This window comes from Gallus gallus, chromosome Z, assembly GCF_016699485.2.
Source record: "Gallus gallus isolate bGalGal1 chromosome Z, bGalGal1.mat.broiler.GRCg7b, whole genome shotgun sequence".
Lineage (NCBI taxonomy): Eukaryota > Metazoa > Chordata > Aves > Galliformes > Phasianidae > Gallus > Gallus gallus.
Window position 1 is genome coordinate 22,676,861 of NC_052572.1, and position 16,954 is coordinate 22,693,814.

Here is a 16,954-nt window from a genome sequence, read left to right on the forward strand (position 1 = left end):
GGTGAAGTAACACAAATACCCTTTCATGTATTTCCAGAAGGCGACTCAGACAGTTTAAGATCTGACTCACCACCTGGAGCTGTTTTTCTCACTCATCAGCTACATAAGGAATCAATTTCTAGTCCTAACTTGCACCTCAGGGGCATTAAATGGGAGCAATACAGGCAATATGCTCCATCTACCACTGGGCTCCTTTTCCTCTGGCTTTTCACACACAAAAAGTAGAAATTTTTAAAAAGAAAGGAATTATCCATCCTTGAAACATCCTGTGCTATTATAGAAGCTTCCTAGGTTAATCTCAGAGGGGTTGTTCTTGGAAAAATAAAGAGAGGTACTGCTTTGAGGGCAAATAAGTGGTTAAAAGGTGGTCTTTGGCACTATGAAAAGGTCAAAGCCCTCCTACAAATACAGATGCAGCAATTCAGAGAAAAGTCTTGATTTCATCTTCTGCGAATTTTTCATGTGTCACAGTAAAAGGACAGCTTCTGCCCACATAAAGACCAAAAAGTCAAATGTGACTCAGTATAATTACAAACATCTTTGATTTCGCATAGTTTATTTGAAAAAGGGAACGGGTCAGTTCTGGCAGCTTGTTGCCACAATTAACTCCACAATAACAAGATGCTTGGTGCTAACAACACCTCGCTCACAGATTACAGAAATGGGCACACATGCTGGTTCTTTTTTGAGAAAAAGAGGCAATTCCAGTTAACAGCAGTGAAACTTAAGGGCAAACATATAGTGCAGATTTTGGGAGCAGCTACATTATTCCTGACCAACCGAGACTTTGGCAGTTTAACAGTGTCCTGATGGCCTCATGAAATATGTATAAACCAGAACAGGTCATGGCTGCTCTCCCGAAGAGCAGGAAAGTTGGGTGAGTTGCCCCTCCTCCTCTTGTTTGCATTAACAGCATGCTGGTGCCGGGTAAAACAGGGTCTCTCAACCTTGTAGAAGTTTCTTCTTTCAGTTTTTAGACTAGTTATGTAAGCAACAAAGCACACACGATTGCTCTGTCTTACCTGTCTACTAGAAACCTGTGAACTCTTGTTGTAAGCTAGCCCAAATGTAAAAACTCCAATCAGGTCCTCAGGGAGTAAAAGGCAAAATTAGCTGGCTTGAAGCTCTTTCATAGGGTCCCACTCTCTACATCAGCAACTGTAGTTTGTTGGAATGTTGTTGCCATTGTTTTTTGTTGTTTTTTTTTTTTAAATAAATCTAAAGACATATAGACTACCACATAATTTTCTGTGCATTTCAACACACTCCATGGTTTCACTTCATGTTGTCTTTGTCTCTTCTCACCCTTTACGTAGCTCAGATGTAGTATAAGAGAAAAAAGATAGGGTCTGGAATAAGCACATGCCACCCCCAACTTCCAAGCTGTTCTTTGGGTTGCTGCAGACTCCTATGGCATTCTTGCACAGTGGATTGCAGGGAAACACATGTAAGTCTGGTCAGCACTAGGCTCAGCTGTACTTTAGGAGAAATCTGCATATATGCAGATGGGTCATCAACTTTACTGGGACAGCAGTATTGCCCTTTCTGTGTCCCCAGATGGCTTCCATTTTGTTCCCCACACAGCAGAGTGCAAACTGAACTGAACCCCTTCCCTCCTGCAGAGCTCAGCTGCTCTCTCCTGCCCTGCCTGGGGCCATCACAGCTGAGTAGGAGTGACTGTTTCCCCAGACAGCACAGTCCTGCAACTTCTGGCTGATTTCAGGCAGTACAATATCTCCAGGGTTTTGGCCCCAAATGAGAGGGAGTGCTCAGTTAAGCAGAATGAAAAGGAAGTATTTTTATATCTTTCAGCCTAATCTCACAGATTTGTATCCAGTCTCTAAGATCCTCAGCATGCAGAAGCTTATTTCTTTCTTGCACAGCTGAAGAGAGAATAATCTCTTGTGTAAGACCTGTAGTCTGGGGTGCGCTCATTAATGTCTGCCTAATCCGATCGACCAACATTTTGCAACTGTGGCACTGACCTGAGACCCTCTCCTTCTGGTGAATGCTGTCTGCAGTACTCCAGGGTGAAGGACTCTGCTGCTGCTGAGGCAACCTGCCAGCGGATGGTGGCTGTGTCCCAACACACTGTGCAGTCTTCGGCCTTGATGGTGGGGATGGCAGGTGCTGGGGACACAGGAACACATTAGCAGTACTACAAAGAGGGCACCAGAAGCTGGTAGGGGATACTTGCAAAGGAAAGGAAGAGTGATCTCCCCTCAGAAAACACAGAATAGATGGCTTAGCCTGTCCAGCGATGATCTGCAGTTTATTCATGTTTCAACAGCAAAGAGTTACCTTATAAGGGGGGAGGAGGGGGGTGGGGGACATGCTGGCAAAGTCACTGTGAATATTAGTGCATTTCTGCACATCCTTAAAATGTCCAAGTAGATTTCTATGCCTTTTTCCAAACACACATTCCTCATTTTCACCCTTTCTTAGAGCAGAGCACCAAGGCAGTACTGTGCATAGCTCTGTCCAGGCTATCTCAGTACTGTTCTCAGCAGTTCCTGCATGAGCTGCATCAGTAAAAAAATACGCTGCTGTAGAACTGAGGGGGAAATGATGAGTTTCTGCTTAATTATGTAGTGTTATTTTTGCAACGCGGATACTAAAATTTGGTTCTGTAATTTCTCTTTTTTGGAGCATCAGTTTAAGAACTGCAGGCCCAATTGCAAAATAGAAAACTGAATGTAAAGCAGTGCACTGAATGCAAGTAATCAAAAGCTATTCTGTGAGATAGCACATCCAACATCACAGGCTTAAAATGGTTTTGTTGTATTCATCTACCCTGTCTCTTTCCAGGGAAGAGCAACATAAATGAACATTGTCATCTGCTGTTCACTCTCATAAACAGCCTTAACACCAATCATTAAAATAAAATTTATTCTTAAACATGTCATAGAAAGTTGTTATGCTTTTAAAGAAATCAAACCTCAAATAGAAGGTCTAGATAAAGAATAGGAAAAGGACAACGTTATGACAAGATAATCTTATAGAGCTTCAACCAACATGCAAGATGCATTCTGTTTTGTAACAAAAATTATTTGCTATTATTAAAAAAAGAAGGAAGAAAAAAACAGAAGCACATACTGATTTCTTCGTTTAGTGACAATCAGGTTTCAGGTTAAGATGTACTTGATGTTCTACTACAGGAACAGCTAATCCAGGTATTCACCAGATCAAAGAATGTGTGGGATAGATTTTTATCTGGTAATAAATCTGTGCGGTTTCCTTGGCAATAGTCCTTTAATTCTCTTCTGATATACTTGATTATTGTCTGTTTTTAAAGGTATCTGTCACTAGAGAATGATAAATTAATAGCTAAATCCACAAATGCCTGCATTAGGAAATGGAAACACATAACCACATTAATGGATGTGCAAACAGTACGTCATGAGGCTTAGCTGTTTTTTTTGTTTGTTTGTTTGTTTTTGTTTTGTTTTGTTTATTTGAAATTATCTATCCAAAGAGCAGTTGGAGTCAGAAGGACAGAAAAAGTTGTTACTGTGATTCTATGTTTTTTTCACAAATTACCTGTAGTTACCGTACTAATTAGAACCTATAGCTGACTTCCTGGTAATATTCTCATACTTTCTTGAGAGATCTTCCAAGAGACAAAGGGTAGAAGTGGGTAAATGCTTATTCTGCCTCTCAGATACAGGATAAGCAGCAGTTTTCAATGACAAAAGAAAGTGCATTTACTCTTCTTTCTTCAGGACTGCAGAAGATTCATCTGGATGTCTCTTGGGGACAGACAAGTAGAAGGCAGACATTTATTGCCCTCTGCATCATTCTGTCACAGGAAATATGGCTAGGAAACTCTGTGTTCCCCAGGAGGACAGGGAGTGAGTTTGGGCGGTGGAGAAGCAGCAGACTGGAGGTGCTGAGGGGATGATGCAGCAGCACCCACATGCTTTCCCCACAGCTCCACAGGGGCAATCCTGATGGGAAAGCCCTGGAGAGGCACAGCTTTGATCCACCATTAATGTGTATGTTCCTGTAACTGCATATACCAGCACACAGCTTTCTTGTGCCAACATTTAAACTGAATTACTGAAAATAAACGTTCTAAATTCTTGTTTCAGTTCATGTTGATGTTAATGGGACCTAGCATCACTTAGTGCTCAGTGGTATCTCCATAAGCCTCCCTGAGGCTCAGTGCACACCAGAGGCATATCACCTCAGCTCAAGGGAAGGTGTTTAATGAGACCTTATTTGGCCTAGTTTATTTGTTTTCCTAGAAAAACAGGCCAAAGTAAGTCATCAGTGACTTGAGGATATGAACTTGTTTGAATATGGGGGAAAAGTAGGAGAAGCTTGATTCCAAAAGGGAGATACAGTTCTTAATAGAAGTTGACTTTCTAGCTAGTAATCATTCATTATTATTTGATCATTTCACAGGAATTTTGCACAGTGATCACAATTACATCATTTATGTCATAGAATTTGATTTTCTACTTTAAATTCTTTGGAAAATCGTCTTAGCTAAAAATATGGAAGGCAAATTGAGTATCAAGGAGAACTGTCAACAAATTTGATGTCTAATGGATTAAGCAGAAGGCTTGAAGTTATGGTTGCTGCCGAGCGATGTCAACAGTACACTCAATGTTGTACAGTTGCATTATGAAATTGTTAGTTACCCTTGTCTGTATTTTGTAAATGCTACGACAGAATTTTTACCCATTAACACTAGAAAAATCATCTGGCACGAGTGTCTCAGATAAGGTCTAGAACAAAAGATGCAATGTTTTGTTTATAGTTCAAGAAGCAATAGTTTTGTCAATGCAAATTATTTAGGAAATTAAAACTCAGGAAAATTGAAATGTCTTTCACTTCATTGTCATAGTCAAATGAAGCTCATAAGCAATACTCATCTAATTACTCATCTTAATTTACACTACTCAAACCACAGCAGAGCCTCTCAGCCACACTGAGATTTGTGTCCACTGAGCTAGGTGTGGCTTGTAAGATCTGTAAAGCATGCCTCCCTCTGAAAAGTTAATCATTTAATCAATGCAACATAGACATGTTTGGGAGAATGGGGGAGAGGTAAAAAAAGGCAGCTATTACCTCAATTTTCCACAGGAAAAGCAGTGGTGGAGCAGCAGGGTGGCTTTCCCAGAGCTGCCTTGGAGCACTGCAGTGCACTCAGAAGAGAAATTTGTAATGTGTTGCTCCAATGCCCCAGTCACAGGGCCTGCGATTAGAAACGTCTTTGGATCTCAGTACTTTCAAATTTCCTGTCAGGAGCAACTATGCTGTCATCTTTTAGCATAAAGGAAAATGATTGCGAGTTGCCTGCTATCTGACAGATGGACTGAATGGAACAGCTTTCTCTGCTTCGGTAACAATACGGACTGAAATTTCTTTAAGAACCCGAAGCTTACAGTAATCAGATACAAATCTATGTACATACCTGTTTTAAAAATGGATTTTTCACTCGGTAAGCTACACCCTGTACAGTTCACAGCCATGACCCACACACTATAACAGCGATCTGGCTCCAGGTCCTCCAAAATGCAGTGGCTCTCCTTCACTGTCACTCTGTATTCTTCCACCAAAGCTAGGAGAAACATACACAGGCTGTTACACCTACATAGATCTCTTGTAGGGCCTGTAATAGTTCTTCTCATCTAACATGTTAGAAATAGTATGTTAAAATGTTGCTAAGTCAGTATTTCACTCTGACTCAGTTCTGACAGAAAGTTTTTGACATGCTCTTGGGTCTGCTTTAACACCATCAGTGGTAAAGGGAGCTTATGCCCTTCAGTCTTACAGTGCAGTAGGCTGCAGTTTGGGACACACGTTGAACAGTTATCAACTCTGGTATAATTTCTCTAGAGAATAGCTATTTCTCATAATGGAATTTACATCTCATGCATCCATTTGTGTGCACACGTACACAAACACAAACACATGCATGTTCTAAGTGTCTCGGCCATCAACCCAAGCTTTTTGATGAATGAGCATTTGTATCCTCTTTTCTCAGTTTCCATACTTAAGATACAAAATTGTTAATGTCATTTTGAAAAAAATCTCTGGAATATATGGAAAAACTGTAGAAATACTAATGACCTTTTCTTGTCATTTTTTAAATTAGGATACATTTTGAGGTTCTACAAACCTAACTGGGCATATTGTTTTGCAAGCTCTATCTGTTCTCTCCACTAGTATCAAAGGAATAGCAGGGACGCATCCTGCCTGAAAGTCAGGCTGCTTTATAAAAGCATCAAAATAAGGATGTTGCTGCTTCTCCAGATGCAACTATTCTGCACTTTGAGGACTGTGGTGTTCATCTTGTGTTTTGAAGGATGAATGAGAAGATAGGGAATGTCATCTACCTCATGCTCTCCTCTACTGTTACCTGTCCAATGGAGGATTTCACCACTGCGTCCTGCACCCTCCCCTGTAGCTCAGCTTCCCCTGTGCTGACACGAGGTCATTGGAGAAAGGGCTGCTGCTGTCATGAAGGTAAGACCTTACGCACCTCCCTCATCTTTGCTGGCTTGAAGCTCCTCCATACAATACACTTGGAAGCAGTCAATGGCGTCCCCTTCATTCACAGTCCAGTAGACAGCAATGGAGGTGCTGGTAGCTGAATTTGGCTCCTGAGGTATTAAGGTTGGTGTCTGTGGGACTGAATGGAGAATCGTCAGTTGTTAATCACAATCATCTTTTCAGGTGAACTAACTACAGGTTCATGAGCAATCACATTTCTTATTTTCATTCAGGTGCTTGTTTCCATAGAAAAATACAGCAAGTATTAGAAACAGTGGTGCAGTTTTAGAGCAATAGGTTCATCTGAACTAGAGACAGCAATAATTAATTGCTCAGAATAAAAATTGGGTTGCCCATGTCTCTCACAGACCTAAAAATTAAGATTCAGTACTGGGACCAGCTAAACTCAGCCAAAAGCATGTGCCAATGTCCTGCACAGCTCTCAGAGTCCCTGCCTACAGGACCATTGCACAGATGGACAGTGTGTGTCTGCTCGTTTCTAGCTTCCACAGGCTGAATGGAGCAGCATGCTGCCTCCCAGGTGCGGACAAGTAGAACTGTCACAAAACCCCAGTGGTAGCAATTATGCCTCTTCTTTCTCCAGGAGACCTGCTCCCTCCAGTCTCTCCAGCTGCAGTCCAGCTCTGCACTCCACTTCAAGACATGGAAGTCCAAGGGACACCCAATAATTTGAGGTCATCTTCTCAGATGGGACAGAATGGGCCTGGACTTTAGTGCAGGCTCCTCTGGGCAAATGCTTTTTTCATTACATTTTACCTTCAGAGGAACGAAAACCTTACTGAAAGAATGCCTGTGAAATTGGAGACTGAAAGCACTTGTTTGTAGCAAACAGCACAGGATAGCTTGCTGATGGGGAGAGGGAGCTTGCAGAAGACAGCTTCCAGAGAGACATGTAACTGATCCCAGAAAAGTGTGCAGGTGAAAGGAGCTTCTACATCATGGAGGGATTCACGCAATGTCTCAATTACACTGTCAGACTGGCAACAATGGGTATGTGTTTTTAGGAAAGAGAAGATCCAGACATCATGCACTCAAGGCCTGAGAAGCAGGAAGCTCCCTGAAACTAACCTGCCCAGTGGTGGACTCATAGAGCAGGTACACAGCTGGGTGACCCTGCCTGGTATGATCATTTCCCCTTAGTCCCAGATCCTTGGTGAGCCAGAGGGCCTGAGTTCTGCCTTAGCCAAGTTTCCCAAACCTCCTAAGACAGACAAGATCACTGAAAGGGGGTCTTGACAACCCTTATAGATATCTGAAGGGCAAATGTCAAGTGGATGAAGCCAAGCTTGTCTGGTGGTACCCAGCAAGAGAACAAGGCACACTGGCAAGAACACGGCATGCTCCATATGAGCATGAGGAAAAACTTGTTTACTTCAAGGGTGACAGAGGACTGGAACAGGTCACCCAGAGAAATTGTGGCACCTACTTCTCTGGAGCTATTCAGGACCCACCTGGACACTTCCCTGTGCAACCTACTGACTAGATGATCTTCGGAGGCCCTTTCCAAGCCCTACAATTCCATGATTCTATGATCCCTCACAGAGGGTGCCTCAAAGACTTCCAAAGTTCCCCAGATTTCATGTAAACTTTGTCTGCTGCTGATCTGCACAGATCCATCTCTGTTGAGATATTATTACTCTCTAAGATTGTGGCTTAACAGGGAGGGAGGAGAAAGAAAGAAGCAACCCCCCCTCCCCCCCAAAGATGTTCATTGTTAAAGTAATTGCAGGGAACAAAAATACACTGATCTCTTTCTTCACCCAGTAAATTTCCATATTGCATGAATTCTGTTAGAATCTCAGCAAAAAAGCTTTTGCTTTTTCTCAGTTATCTTCACAGTAATGATGATGATCCCCTGTGGCATGAACAAGGCAAATGCAGATGCTGTTTGTTTCCTTATGATTTATGCAGAGAGCTAACAGTACAGTAGGATTACATCTGCTTCCCACTGAAAAAAATAACCTTTTCATTGCTAAAACCATCCTCATTTTGTCTTTTGACTGCACCTGGTTGGTCAATTTAAAAATTGATCGTCTTTATGAAAGGACTATCTTTCAGTGGACCCAGTGGGAAAACCAGCTTCTTTTCCTATGAAGTTGCCTAGAAACTACTGTGATCACAGAAACCCCACAATCGCAAAGTTTGTTGTTATGCCAAATCCAAAGAGAAGCTAGTTTATTGAATGAAGCTTCTGGAAAAAAAAGTTACATATCAAAATTCAGTTCAGTGGCATTGAAAAACATTTGATTTCTAATTTACTTCTGCATAATAAGAGATAAACTTTTGAAAGGAAGTAATTTCAAAGCAAAAATTTGAACTGTTCTCAGTGGAAATAGAATATTTCTGCATTATCAAAATGCCAGTTCTTTTTAAAATGAATTTTGATCAAACAAAAGAGCTACATGCACCACAAGTTATACTAAGTTACATTTTTCAACAGAAAAATGGGGCATTTTCTGATCTGTTTGATTTCTGCTGAAGTACTGTGCTGTAAGGAAACTTCTTCATGCCACTTGATCTCCATGGATCACAACACAGAAGATAATAATCCAAAATGCTTAATAGATATTCATGCCTTTCCTGTGTAATTGTAAATAATTTTTCCTTTGCTTTGTGATCTTGAAGAAGGAGTGCAGTTACATTTCTATGTGATTTTAACAGATGATTGTTTCCATCATCAAAGGTCCTCATCTTTTGGTATAAATGGGCAGGACCTAGTAGGCTTCTGAAAGAATATTTTTCTTGATTTTGAAATTATTTCAGCTCCTCTTGTGACAGAACTTGTCCTTTAGTGTGCACAAAGGCATGCTGCTAGGTCTTCTTTATGATTATACATTTGTTAATGGGTGGCTTACATGAAAGGAGGAAGAATTTGAGGGAAAAGGACTTTTCATTAATGAATGTGGAATATTTGAAAATGGATGGTATTTTGAAGGAAAGATTTTTCTGTAGTGATGAAAATAAAGTTCTGTGTATTTGCTCAGTAGAAGACTATTATTTCTGAAGGAAAAAATATGTGGATTGAGGAAACATGACAAATTCACATCTATTTCATCAAGTGGATTAAATCAAAACAAACTCTGAATGTCTGACATTTGCCTCTGCTATTTGATAAATGACATACTCAGAGTTTTCACTTCAAAATTTAGTTTCATGCAGGCACTTACTTCTATTTTTCTTCAGGAAGGGCATAATCATGAAAAAAAAAATGTATTTAGTCCACTGCTCACCAAAGTAAAAATCACAGTAGGAACAGAGATATTTGGTAGTTGAAATGAAGGATGAAAAACAGAACTTTTAGAAAGAAAAAGAATATGAAGCATGTAAGCTGGAGAGCTTTTAAAGTCACTTGCTGGTTGACAGTCATTCATTTCCAGTCTGTAAAAGCAGACCTGGTCTGGAACCATTTGGTGCTCAGTAAGCACAGTAGAGAATGAAGATAAAACTACACAGCAGATCTCAGCAATCTGGGAAAAACACATTGGGAGTGACTTCTGGGAAAAGGAAAAGCAGCATAAAAAAATGATTCTATTCTCCCATATGACCTTGACAGTAGGTAACAACCCAGGAGGAAATTATGTTTGTATATAGGGAATTGTGAAAGAGAGTTTAGGAACTAAATGGTGGTATATTGCACATTTACACTACTAAGTCAAGATGGGCTCAAAGTAGATTAAAAAACCATGTATTTTAATCTGATTTTGTAAGTAAATGAGGCTGAGATAATATTGCATGAAGAAATGCCAGTCTAATCTCACCTGAGAAGTTTTGAATTCACAAAATTCACAAGTGTGACAAGGAAGTTAAGGTCTGAGAGATATTCAATTTCTCTAGTAAATAAAAGTAAGTGACTATGTGCAGGAGGAAGACAATCTAGCCACAGTGGCATTGCTGAGTGCAATCAGCTCCTACTAGATACAGGAGAGTCTGAACAAGACCGCACTTCTCCAACATCCCATCTGACAATACATTAAGGAAACAAAGAACAATATGGACACTGATGCTCTAGTTGCACTGCTCAGGGGTCAAATATGAGAAAATGTTATTATCTGAATAGCGGTAGAGTGACTGTGACAGCAGTAGTGCATGTGACAGTGATAAGGGGGTCACAAAACAGGACCGTGAGATGTGATCTCCCAGAAGAACACTTCTCTTTACAAAGTCACTTGGACTTAGACTCCATTAAGAGAGAAACAGATTGTCATTCCTTCCTCCTAATATCTATCCTAAATCTCTCCTGTCTTAGTTTAAAACCATTCCCCCTTGTCCTATCACTATCAACCCATGTACACAGCCATTCTCTCTCCTGTTTATATCATCCCTTCAAGTACTGGAAGGCCACAATGAGGTCTCCCTGGAGCCTTCTCTTCTCCAAGCTAAACAAGCCCAGTTCCCTCAACCTTTCTTCATAGGAGAGATGCTCCAGTGTGCTTTCAGTGTGCATTCATTCACATGGCATAAACCCATGGCCATCAGTCGTCCCCTGGTTTTCCTCCTGACTGTGAGCTGCATCCGTCTTAGAGAATGCATGCTCAGGAGATCATTTGATTGACTTCCATCTCTGCTTACAAGGGAACAGCAACTTCTTTAGCCTCATGAGATTTACAGAGAGACCTATGCTGCTAGTCTGAGATACTGATCTTTCAAAAAAGGCAAGAATCCTCCATTATAGCTCTTTTTCCTCTGCTCATCTTAATGTCCTACTACAAGCCAAACACTTGTGCACAATTAGGCTTCATTTTACATTCGACTCTGATTGCTAATAACATGGTTTGCAAATTTATACTTCTAAAATTGATTCTGTTTTTAGCTTCCTAAATTTTCCAGAGTATTGCCAAAACATTATCTTTTGTAAAGACGATATTCAGAGATTCTTACCAGCTACGTGTTTTAAAGAGTTCTGGTTGCTCTTTCCTGGACTGTCCACATAGTGCTCAAACAGTGAAAATGTACTGGGCACCTTTTCTAAAGAAAGAGTAGCATCCATTGCAGAACATAACCTATTTAGAATAAAACACAACCATGTAAATCCCTTGTGGCGTCATGTAGCTTCCAAGGGCCAGAAGCAATGGGCATGCAACATACATTTCTCTAAGTTTCCCATTACGCTGAGGACTGCATGCAAGAAGAAGCTGTTTTGAATTTGAACATTTAGAGCATACTGACAATTCATGAGAAACATCTTGAGAACAAACATGATCTGTATATACTGCATATCTGTATATAATCTCTGAGAACGGGAGGATTTGAAGCTCAAAGTAAGACTTCCAAGAACATAAGGTTTTGGGCACAGTAGCACAAGGTTACAGTCAGCCCTGAACTACAGCAGCTGACCCATAGATGTAAGGTAATACAGCTGCTAGTGGAAAACAAACAAACAAAACGAAACGAAAACAAACAGGAAGGAAGATGGATTTCACCTGATTATACTACATTTGCTGAGTTCATTAGAAGAAAAAAAACAAAAACATAATTTTAACTTTGAGACAGAAACAACTGTAGGAGATGAAAGACTATTTTTCCAAAGCAGTTGAAATTTACCATTCTCCTCTTAATTTTTCACTGACGAAATGGAAAATCACTGTAGCACTTAATTATGTATAATTTTCAAAAAACAAAACAAGTAATAAATATATTTTCTTTAGAAAAGCATGCATTGCTATATAGGTTTTTTGCAACAAGTCAGGTATTATTAAATAAAATAATAATCAAACTCATGCACAAAACAGAATTAACATTGAGTTTAGTGTGTAAGTTAATGAATAAACTCTAAGCATGCAGCAAGTCTTTGAAAAAAGCTAAATGCAGATATGAAACCAAAATTACACATTTTGTCATAAAACAGAAAAGTCCAAATTTATAGTCCTAATCCTGCAAATATGTGGGAACTGTGAGGGGGTGTTTGGCACATTCTCATCACACCATTTTCCTGGGTTTGTAAGTTGACAATAAGCTGGAACCCTTATGTCATTTTTACATCCCAGTCCATCATCCCAGATCAGCATTTGTATCACTGTGATGACTGAGGCAGCACTGACAAAGATGTTTGCACCATGCCATGCCACAACCTCACAGCAAAGTCAGTGGTGGTTGTTTCTGTAAATGAAGCAGGCAAAGTGAAATTTCCTTTAGTGTGGGGGCTTCTATAGGGGAATCCTGGAGACTGTCTAAATAGTCCTAGTTCATATTGGAAAATGTATTGGGGGAATATGAACTAAATTGAACTTCCGTCTGATGAAGGATGGAGGTCACCAAAATGACTTCCCCAAGGAGTATGTGATATTATGCATCTCTACCGAAACACAGTAGAAAAATATCACGTAGTAGTGACGTTAAGAAATATAAACATGGTCAAAATGGTTTCTAGTATGTGTATATATAGCAATAACTACAAGGAACATGTGCTCAATGCCTGAGATTTAAAATTGAGTTGACAATTTAAAATGGCACTTATTTAATTGATGTGTTATAGAACACACACAAAACAAGTTACAGCAGCAAGTATAAAGCACTGCTCTTAATTTCATTACTCACAAGGTTCACAAAAGTAACTACCAATATTAGCAATGCAGTTAGTAAATTAAGCATCCAGCAGGGTAAGCCTATTATTACAGTGCACTTCACCCATACTTCAGATACCTTTTGTTCAATTCTTTAGATGACTAAGGAAAAAAAAGAAATATATTAACAGTTTCAAAAACCTGAGAATGTTGAAGAGCCCCCCATCCATCCCACAGTTCTGCTACTCTCCACAGAGATAAAAACACAGGGATTTATTAACTTGATGTTGTTTGGGATGCTGCTCATTCACACCAACAGAGAATATGGTTCCTTAACAGTGTTTCTCTTCAAAGCTCTCACTCATGAGGCTATCTGGTTTAAAACTCCTGAGGAGTCAGTATTCAATACCTAGGTATAAATACCAGGGCATAATCAAATCCTTTTCTAAATAAAAGCTTTTACAGAAGAAAATCACTTTTGCATTATACCACTTAAATACAAGTTCTGTCTGAAATCTCCTTCATAACTGCTGTTTACCAGAAGCAGGGTGAGATTTGCACCTGTGGAGTAAGATTTTCTCCCATACTCCATGAATTGTCACCTAACATTTCCTGTCTCAGAAAGAAAAGTTCCTGTCCTATATCAGTAAAAGAAAGGGCTAGGGAATCTTTTATAATTGCATCTAGTCAAAACCCTGAGTATCATGGGAAAGAGTTATCCTATCCTAAAAAAGAATTTCGTGTTACAAAGCTTTGTTTTTGCTAAAGGACTAATCCAGTACTTCACAAATCTTATCAAGAAGATAAAAAACATTTCTCATCCATTCCACGGTAGCCCATCTCACAGAGGACTCACTAGGTTACTAAGTCATTGAGCAGCTCAACAAGAGGACAGCCAAATATTGCTCGACCATTTCTATAACTGTTAGTATTTGGTCTAGGAGCTTCTATTCCAAAAGCTGTTTTACTTTGCATGAATGATTAGTCTTCAAAAAGTAATTTTAATTTTTCATTTTCTTGCATCCTATTATAACTTCTGCAATTCCAAGCTGTAGACTAATTGTACAGTGGGAGAAGATTCTTGCCACAGGAATCCCATCACCTTCTGATACAGTTTTAAAGAGGAGAAAGTATCGCAGTTGACCTGTGAACAATTCTATGAACACAAGAACAGTCTTGGCCATTAATGATTAACTTGCAAGAGTCTCTGAAACCAGTTGATGACTCACTGATGACTGTACCATCAGGTAACTGAAGTCACACAGATTCACACAGGATGTTTTTCAAATCTTGAAAGGACCACATAAATGTCACATTCACATTTCTAAACCTCATCTGATTAAAAATCTCTCAGTAGTAAACATTTATCTCAGTGTCTATAGTTTGAATGCATACCTACTCTCTGTGTCACCTCATATAAATAAACAAACAAAAACCACCAAAAGAACCCATTTTGCTTTCACTTTGGTTAATTTTCAGTTATGTTCTATTTTTCCACCTCTTTTTCTTACAGTGAAGTAACTCTTACTGTGACATTTATTGTTCCTCAGAGGTAAATTCTAGGTAAATTATTGAGATGTCTCTCAGCTTTCTCTTCACAAAACAAAATAGAACTATTTTAATGTTGTAAGGCATGTTTTCCTCCTATGCATCTTCTTTGCAATTCTCTATTCACATGACAAAAGCAGATGATCTGGGATTTCAAGGATGGAATAACTGAGCTTGCAGGATTTAGAGACCTTTGAAAAATGAAACACAACTGTCTCTTTCTCAGCTTAGGCACTATGTAAGTCATAAGTTCTTTCCTAACTAGTATAATAATAACTAGAGTATGAATGCCATTTATACTTACATTTAGGAAAGCAAATCCATTGAGTTCTTCCATTTCCTTTACTGTAGTCTCCAAAGTTTCCTTTGCCGAATCAACAGTTTGCTGGAAGTTAACCATCTGTTCATAAAGGTACTCCATTTTCATCCTCTTCACTTCTTCAAAGTTTTCTGATTTTTCATCATATTGTGCTACCATTTTCTTAAGCATCTCTTCATTCTGCTTTTCCAGTAACTCTGCATTTTTCTTACAGTTTTCCTGGAAAATAAAAACAGAAGTAAATTGATCTGCAGACTGAAATTACAATAGTTAATGAGTACACAGAAATTCGCAGTGCCCATACATGATTCATCCACCAGACACCTGGCATCCTGATAATAAGAGAATGTTATTTCTGAAAGCAAGCTCATTTGGGAGAAATAATTCTGAAGAAATACGTTTAAATAATGGCAGATATATATTTTTTAATGTGAATGCTTAAAATTAAGCTTCTATATTTAATCATAGAGAGGAAGTCTGATTACAAAATAGCTAAAAATTCGTGCTTTCAACTGAAGTTAATACAGTCCTCAAGATTAAGAATGTATAGCCATTGGGCAATGTATTTAGATGTTTAACACAGGTCTCTAAATATAGATAGAGAGTGAACTTTTTATAAGCATAATCAAAATCAAGGGAGCTTTTTCTCCCGTGTTTGCTAGTCACATATTACTCTTTGTAATGTTGTGCAAAAAAGCAATCTTTTTTCCTCTTAATGCAACTCCTTCCAGCAGAAGTCATTTTGAGGACTGGAGAAATAGCCCACTGTAGCACAAAAAATGACACTGTGAGAAAGTCAAACATAATTTAGAAGCAACATTGTAGAGGGAAAGAAAATCAATGTGAAAAAACACTGGAATTACCTCCACAGAGTTAAATAGGGATTCGATATCACTCACAAACTCTTCAATCTTCATTGACTTTTTTTCCAGTGCAATTAGCAATTCACCTAAGTGATCCTGAAATTTAAAAAGTATTGTTAACTGTGTTGTTTTATAAAGTTTTCACACACAACATATTATGTTGAAATGTATATTTTTATTTGCCACAAGCCACCATTGGAACAATTGCTAAATTAAGTTCAGGCATCTCCCTGGATGCAAAGGCAAGTGCAGAAATAGCAACTGGAACATCTACAAGACTGTTTCCAATCCAAAAAAAGTTATCTCAGTTCAACAAGGTGCTGAGTGTCTCTACAAGTTGTCAAACATTACAAATTCCATTGTAGCTTTGTTAGAAACAGAGGATACTTAGAGCCTCATGAGTATTCTCAAGAGAAAAAAGCCCAGAAGAAGGAGATTATGACAGGAAATTATGAGGCTGACAGATTATGCAGCCCTATGATTTTGTTTTTTAATTAGCATTTTAAAGATATTTTCTTGTAAACCAGAATCCATCAAAATCACTGTTTGAATTACATGTGCAAACAAAAGCAATCCAAGGGACAACAGGCACCAGAAACAATTCAGAACTTTTTCTTAATGTTTCTTTACCACTCCTGAAAGAAACTAGCTGTCTGCTCAAGTAAAATTTATAATTTATAAAAATGCTTAGTTGTAAATAACTGGCATAAATCTAAAAGGAAGGTCAACAGGTCAACTCCCTTGGTAACAGCTTCATATTATGGCAAACTTCTACAGTCAAATCTGTTTGAAAACTAGCATATGACTTTCCATTAATTATAAATGTCACAACGGACTGTAAAGCTGAAAGCTGACTTTATAAATATTAAAGGCTAATCACCAGTATTCAGAGACAAAGTTCTGTTTGTCAAGATAACCTATAAAATCTAACAGGTGCCATCCACAGCTCATTGTTTTTTAACTGCAATGCTATATCCTTACAATAAAGTTCAGGCAACAAGTATTTTGCTATCTTATTATTTTCTCAGTGATTATACAGAGGTAAAAAGAAACATACAAAATGCCATCTCAAAATAACTTGAGCCCTGAGTGGCAGAATCATGTGAAGCCAAGCCTGCGCTGTGGCCGGAATTAATTCTGGCTTCATGTCCGTGTTCCACAGCCAGGGAGTGATATCATGGGACATTTATTTGTGGCTT

At 38.9% G+C, this 16,954-nt stretch overlaps 1 protein-coding gene across 2 annotated transcripts in view; it reads right to left on the reverse strand.

The window, feature by feature from the left end:
- The window catches only part of CMYA5 (cardiomyopathy associated 5), a 47,754-nt gene that overhangs the window by 10,642 nt on the left and 20,158 nt on the right, over positions 1 to 16,954 (reverse strand). The window contains exons 3-9 of one of the 2 annotated variants that reach the window (XM_424765.8): positions 15,756 to 15,851; positions 14,878 to 15,111; positions 13,165 to 13,187; positions 11,404 to 11,525; positions 6,494 to 6,643; positions 5,423 to 5,569; positions 1,986 to 2,130 (exon numbers count right to left, since the gene is read on the reverse strand). In XM_424765.8, coding sequence (XP_424765.5) covers positions 1,986 to 2,130; positions 5,423 to 5,569; positions 6,494 to 6,643; positions 11,404 to 11,525; positions 13,165 to 13,187; positions 14,878 to 15,111; positions 15,756 to 15,851 — 917 coding nt within the window. The remainder of the gene's footprint in view (positions 1 to 1,985; positions 2,131 to 5,422; positions 5,570 to 6,493; positions 6,644 to 11,403; positions 11,526 to 13,164; positions 13,188 to 14,877; positions 15,112 to 15,755; positions 15,852 to 16,954) is intronic. The other variant, XR_005843161.2, reaches the window with a different exon arrangement.